The sequence below is a fragment of the Enhydra lutris genome, unplaced genomic scaffold, assembly GCF_002288905.1.
Source record: "Enhydra lutris kenyoni isolate GAN:26980312 unplaced genomic scaffold, ASM228890v2 scaffoldscaffold81, whole genome shotgun sequence".
NCBI lineage: Eukaryota > Metazoa > Chordata > Mammalia > Carnivora > Mustelidae > Enhydra > Enhydra lutris.
The window spans coordinates 499,596-506,300 of NW_019154165.1; the positions used below are offsets into that span (position 1 = coordinate 499,596).

Below are 6,705 nucleotides of genomic sequence, written 5' to 3' on the forward strand. Positions count from 1 at the left end.
TCCATGCAGGGCGGTGGGGAGAGACCAGGTCCCGGGCACGCGCCCCCCGCCGCTTTAGAAGAGCAGGCGTCTGCCTGGGGCTCAAGGCTCAGAGCGCCCATGGCCTGGGCCCGCCAGCTCCACCCCGGGAACCGCGGACGGTCCCCGGCGCGGCCGGACCCGCGGGGCCGCTCGGACTCCGTTCCCCAGCCGGCCCTTCGCTTTCACACGATCCGCGGTGACTGCACCAGCTTGAGCGCCTTTAAAGGGCCACACACGCCAGCCGCCGCTATAAAATGTTCCCAGCGGCACAGCTGCAGAAGGGGCACCGTTGAGCTGCAGAGAGGAGGCTCGCTCCGCCCGGCTGCCCGCCCGCAGCCCGCCCGCGAGGGGTCGTTCCCGGCGAGGAGGAAGAGGGCTGCGGAAGACACAGCACCCGCTCTGGCCCTCGGTGAGTATCCAGTTCAGATTTTGCCGTCAACTCGCCCACGAGCCAGGACATGTGCTAATAATGCCCTAAGCCGGTTATAAAGACGTGGAAATTGCGGGGAGAGGGAAAAAAAAAAGGGGGGGAAAGGGTCTGTCCTTCCTGGGATTCCTAGCCGAGTCCAGCCTGCTGCTGCGTGCGTGTGCGTCAGGGCTCTCCGGGCGGCAATGGGGAATTGAGAACCGGGTCCCCGGCGCCGGGAAGGGAGCGCGGCGGCAGCCACCGCCACCGCCCCGGAGTCAGGCGCCGAAGCTGCGGGCGGGCGGGCTGGCGGGCACGGGCGCGGGCCAGGGCTGCTTGGCGCGGCACGGTGCGGTGCGGCGGCGGCGCGGCGGTGCGGGCTTTACCCAGGCGCCCCGGGGTCGGGTGGCACTGAGCGCGACCCGCTCTCGGCGGCGGTGGCGGCGTGCGTGCCCGGGGCTGGGGGCTCCGCCGCTTCGCCCGCGGCTCACCGGGCTCCGCGCTTCCCTCTCTCCAGGGCGGGCGGCTTCGCAGAGGTAAGCCGGGCCGGCGGGCAGGGCGCTGGGCTGGTCGGCGGGGCCAGGGACTCCAGCCGAGCGGGTGTGGGGAGCGGGCGGCGGCCGGGCGGGCCGGGGGCTCTGGAGGACTTGTTTTCTGTTTGAAAGCTGTTCTGCTGGGGGCGGAGGGGCCGCCGCCCGCCCGCCAGCGAGCCGGTTCGCTCGCCAGCGCGCCCGCCTGCCGGCCAGCCCGGCCAGGCGCCCGCTTCTCCCTGGGAGACCGCAGCACCTTTTCTCCCCGCGCCCGCGCTTTCTCCAGCTTGGCTTCCACCGACTTTGCTAATCGCCCGGACCGCATCTGGACGCTCCGGCTCCGGGGCTGCACAAAGCTCAGGTTTCCTTCGGGGACTGGAGACGAGAGGGGCTTTGGGGGCCGAGTTCAGCCAATTGCGGGATGGAAGTTAGCGAATTTGGGCAACTTGCCTCTTCTACCCAGCCGACCTTTACTCTCCCCCACACTCACGCCCACACACCCACGCACACCCACGCACACACCCCTCTCCCTATAAATGAGGGCCGCGGGGCCGGGCCGCGCAGTGAGTCCCTGCCTCGCGGAGCGCCGGACTTGGAGTCAAACAGACCCGGCTGCGAATCCCGGCTCCGCCACTTTCTAGCGCTGTGACCTTGGGCAAGTTACCGAACCTCTCCGGGCCTCTCACTCTTTTCGTACCGGGCTTATAGCACTGACTCCGGGCGGCGTGGCTAGGGGGTAGACTCAGCCCGCGGCCGCGTCGGATAGCTCAGCAGGCGCTCAGTAAGTGTTGTGAGGCGCGGGAGTGGGCGCCGCCGGCGCTGAGTGCGCCCCCGCGCGCGTTAAGACCGCGGAGCCCCAAACTCGCGGCCGAGGCGGAGACCCCGCGCCCCTCCCCGCCTGCCCATTCAGTTTCTGCGATCGGTTCCTGATAACAGCACTCGCGGGAGCGGACGGGGCCCCGATGGCCTGGGTGCTGGCGCCCACCGTGCAGGGATGCTCCCAGCCGCCCCCAACTCCCGCAGATCCACCTGGGATGCGGCGAGGAGGACAGCCGAGCCGTCCGCAAACAACGGGCCTTTAGTTTTCAGGTGGCGAAACTGACTGGTCTGGTTAGAGCGCGTCCAAGCCAAGCCGCAGTACTGTTTGGATTTTTAAATTTCTCCTTCTGAGTGAGAAAATAGCAATCGAGATGGAGCCATCCGGTTGGTGCCATTTTAACTTTTGGTCCCCCAACAGGTCAAAGACGCGGCCCCCTACCTGCCTCTCCCTTCTCTTCTTCCTCTCCCCTCTCCACCTCCATCTGGGCGGGAGGGGGCTGCTGGCCCTTGGGAAGATCTGTAGAGAAGGGAGGGCGTAGGGACCGGGAACTGGTGGCCGGGCCCGCGAGGCACCAGCGGGCGCGGAGGCACTTGTTGCTCTGGGTTTGTCCAGCCGCCTCTCGCAGTGGTTGCGCGGTGGTCAGCTCGCAGCTCGGATAGCGGGCTGGGACGTGTCCGCGCTGCCAAGTTTTGCCTTGGAATGGGTTGGGTGGCAGAATGGAGACCGAAACTCGGGGAAGCAGGGGCAGGGATCCCGATCGAAATGCTATTGCCTCTTCAGACGGATTCAGTAACACTTACTGAGCGCCCACTGAGCCCAGACCCAGGCGGGGGGTCAGGACGGGTGGTGGGGAAGTGGCGGGGATGGGAGGCCACAGATCAGAATGCAAGCAGGGTCCCGCCTAGGGGAGCTTCCAGCCTGAAGGGGGAGACATGGTAAAATGGTCTTCCCCAGGAACTGATAACAGAACAGATACACTTTTTTTCTCTTTTTTTCCTATCCCCCCCCCCCCCCCGCATTTCTTTTTGTTATTGTTGTTCCTGCTGTTGTTTTTTCTTTTGTACATTCGGGTACCTAGTAGCAGAAGAAAGGGAGGCTGGATAGGAAAGGGAAAAGATGGACAGCCCCCACCCCCACCCCCCCGCCAAACATTTTTGTTTGGACATGAAATTGCTTGATACCAACGGTGCTGAGCTCTTGAAGATGACATGGATTAGACTCCTTGTCTTGTGATCACTGGCTTCAAATATTCTCTGGTTGCCTCAGAGAAGAAACAGGGCTTCCCAATCAAGCAGCAGTGGCAAACCCAGAAAATGATTTTCCCGTGTTTTCTCCCCACCCCCTTCTTCCCTTCTCTGTTTTTCTTGCCTCCCTCCCATTTAAATGGCGATGAGAAAGAGAGGTAGTGAGCAGTCACTTTCTAGAAGTGTCTGAACAGATTTCTAATGACCACAAGGAACAGCGAGGTGTGGAGAATTCAGACCTTGTGGACAGATTAGAGATCCTTTTTTTAAGGTCCTGAAGAATCTCTAGGCTAAGAGGTATTTATAAAAATGAAATTTTACATCTCTAATTCATCATGAAGGCCAGAATATAGAGGGCTTAAAAAACAACAACAACAACAAGAAGCTTCCAGGAAAATAACTTGAGATTTTTCAGAGATGTTTAGTTTTCTGGTTTGGGGCACCCTTTTACCCCCCCATCCCCTTATCCTTTGGCACTTGAGCTAGGGAATCATTTCTTCAGGAGCCATTTGAATCATTCCCTGTATGATGACTTGGCCCCAGGGGTCAGGTGAGGCATGTGGATATAGGAGTGCTAGATCCTGCTCCCAGAACCACAGCTACCTGATGGGAAAGCCACTGAATCTCTGTGCCTCAGTTTCCCTCCAAGAAGAATCATTCCCACCTGTCACCACAGATGGGTGTGGCTGGGCTCAGAGCAGATATCCTGGGAAAGTCTGGTGCTGCCCAGGTTGTCTGGGAGGCATGGAGGCAGATGAGACATTCCTAGCTGCTCTCTGGCTGCCTTCATGCCCCAAGACCGCCCCAATCGGCTGGATTTCTCTCACACCGTGCTGGAGGCAGGGCTCTGGAGCCCCATGACCTTCGCTTCGGGGACTCGTTCCTTCCCCCGGCTAAAGCAGCCAGCTTTCCAGGTTTTCCTTGCCCTCAGTCCTTCCCACTTTCTCCCAAGCTCAGTGGAGCCCCAGGTCCCCATCCTGGGTGCCAGTGGCCCATTGAGAAAGTGTGCTACTTGCTCAAGGACGTCTCTGCCCTCAGAATCAGAAACAGTGCACCTCATGCACACACTTGAGGCTCTGAAGTCACTCGCATTAGGAAACAGTTGCATGCATGCCCTCTTGGTGATGGGGGCAGCACCTGGCTAAATCAAGCCCCTTTCCTGCCTCAGGCAAATGTTCTAGCTTGATCTCCTGCCTCTGTTCAGGTGGTTTCTGGTCTTGGGCCTAACCCCATTATCATCCTTGTGTTGTAGCTGTGTGGAGTTGCCCAGCTTTGGGCTTTGCTAGTGCTCTCTCGGTCACTAAAGCCTTTGTCCTTGTAACTTCTTTTCCCTCACATACAGCACAAAAGCTCCAGCTGACAGCATCATCTCCCACCAATTTATCCAACTTCTGCCAAGGCTCTGAAATGCCAACTATGTCAAGGCCTGCACTCGATGTCAAGGGTGGCACCTCACCTGTGAAGGAGGTAACTTCTGCCATCTTGCAGATGGGGACACTGAGGCACGGAAAGACAGCCTGGTCTGGCCCGTGAAAGGCTCTCCCATGCACAGTATCTAGTGTCCTTTAGCCGAGAGGAGACAGCAGGGCTTTCTCGGGGGAGAATGAGAATAGCTTCTGCCTCAGTGTGGTCAACTTGAACCCACTGAGGTGTGGAAAGATGGCAGAGAAGGGAACAGAGAAGCAGAAGCGGCATGAGGCTGCTCCTTTGAAGAGATTGCTGTGAGGCTGAGAAGAGAGCCAATGAGGTGCCCTTTTCAGAATGGTGACATGAAGGAAGGGTCAGGGGGAGAGAGATGAAAGCTACGGACCCACTTAGGATGATGGGCACCCAGCACCAAGCACTTGGGTCTGAGCTCGGTGCTCAGGATGGTGGTAGCAAGAGGACACTCGAGCTGGGAGCCTAACTTGCCAGGGGGCCCTTGTTGCTCTCTCCCCACCACTAGCCCCAGAGAAAGGGCATGAAGGGGCTTTTCCTGAGCCCAATGAATGGTGACAGGCCACCGGCAATGGGGGTGCCAAGCTGTGCCTCTCTCTGTCTTGTAGGATGCCAACCCTGAGATGAGCTCGCTGGCCTACTCTAACCTGGGCACAAAAGATCGCAAAGCAGTGGCCATCCTGCACTACCCTGGGGTAGCCTCGAACGGAAGCAAGGCCAGTGGGGCTCCCACTAGTTCCTCGGGATCGCCATCTCCAATAGGCTCTCCTACTGCCACCCCTCCCACTAAACCCCCACCCTTCAACCTGCACCCCGCCCCACATCTGCTGGCCAGTATGCAGCTGCAGAAACTTAATAGCCAGTATCATGGGATGGCTGCCGCCGCCGCCGCCGCCGCCGCCGCCACCGCCACCGCCACTCCAGGCCAACCTGGGGAGGCAGGGCCCCTACAAAACTGGGGCTTTGGGGCTCAGGCGGGAGGGGCGGGATCACTCTCTCCTTCTACCGGTGCCCAGAGCCCTGCTATCATCGACTCGGACCCCGTGGATGAGGAGGTGCTGATGTCGCTGGTGGTGGAACTGGGACTGGACCGAGCCAATGAGCTTCCGGAGCTGTGGCTGGGGCAGAATGAGTTTGACTTCACTGCGGACTTTCCATCTGGCTGCTGATGATGCTCGCTCTCCCTAAAGATGGAGGAACAAAGCCACCGATTCTGTTGTAAATAAAAAATAAAAATTGCTTACAGAGAGTTGGGCCAGCTGGAGGCGTTCTTCCTTGAGATCTAACGGTGTGCGGCACGGTCTGGCATTACCTCTAGCTGTTCAGAGGCCCACAGTGGGGTTATGCATGGCTAGCTGGGAAGGAGCTGGATGGCGTGGGAGGAAGGCAGAGGCGCAAAGGGGACGGCTCACCAAATTCCGCCTGCCACCGCCACTGCCCTTAATCTCTCCAGGGGCTCAAGTAGCTGTCCTCACCACCCTAAGACCCCAGGAATGCTGTCCTAGTCAAGGTTGAATTTGGGGACTGGTCGGAGGCAGTCTCAGATGAAAGACTCATTCAGACCCTTCCACGGCCTCCTTGCCACCGGCCCATCCAAGCCTAAAGGGTTGCCCTGGCCACATGGTACCCACTCTACAACTCTAAAAGCCACCCTACCCACTCTCTAGGCCCCAGTCTAATCGACCCATTAAGGCCACTCCTTTGCCCTGTTGCCCACGGGCCAGAGATGGGACCTAAGAAGCATCCTATGACTTGGGAGTTCAGATTTCTCTGGAAAATTGCAGAAGTAGCAGATTCCCATGATTACACTGGGATTCTAGGTGCCTTCTTTAAGTCCCCCGGACAGTTGTTCAACCCTTCCCTCCAAGCCCGGGACACATAGCTGGCGTGAGTGTCCTCCTGACTCTGGGCTTCCTGGCCCAGCCGGTATGGGGATAGCCTGTTCCTTGAAGCTGGCCTCTTCCTCTTAGAGATACAGATTAGGGCTGGGCTTGACAAGTTCAACGTTGAGCAACATAGCCCTTGCTCTTAGGCAGTGGCTTCAGAAGCATACCAAGTGGGGTGACTGGAAGGCTCAGTTGGTGGGGCTTCTGCCTTCAGCTTAGGTCATGATCCCGGGCTCCTGGGATTGAGTTCTGCATCAGGCTCCTTGCTCGATGGGGAGCCTGCTTCTCCCTCTCCCGCCTGCTACTCCCCCTGCTTGTGCTCTCTCTCTCTCCCTCAAATAAATAAACAAAATCTTAAAAA

At 59.1% G+C, this 6,705-nt stretch overlaps 1 protein-coding gene across 1 annotated transcript; it reads left to right on the plus strand.

The window, feature by feature from the left end:
* Window positions 1-2,147: 2,147 nt before the first annotated feature.
* LOC111161043 (Cbp/p300 interacting transactivator with Glu/Asp rich carboxy-terminal domain 1) lies at window positions 2,148-5,700 on the plus strand. The gene is made up of 3 exons (XM_022524496.1): window positions 2,148-2,160; window positions 4,364-4,488; window positions 5,067-5,700. Exons 1-3 carry the CDS (start codon window positions 2,148-2,150, stop codon window positions 5,625-5,627), a joined length of 699 nt encoding a protein of 232 aa, XP_022380204.1. The 3' UTR covers window positions 5,628-5,700.
* The last annotated feature ends 1,005 nt before the right edge of the window (window positions 5,701-6,705 follow it).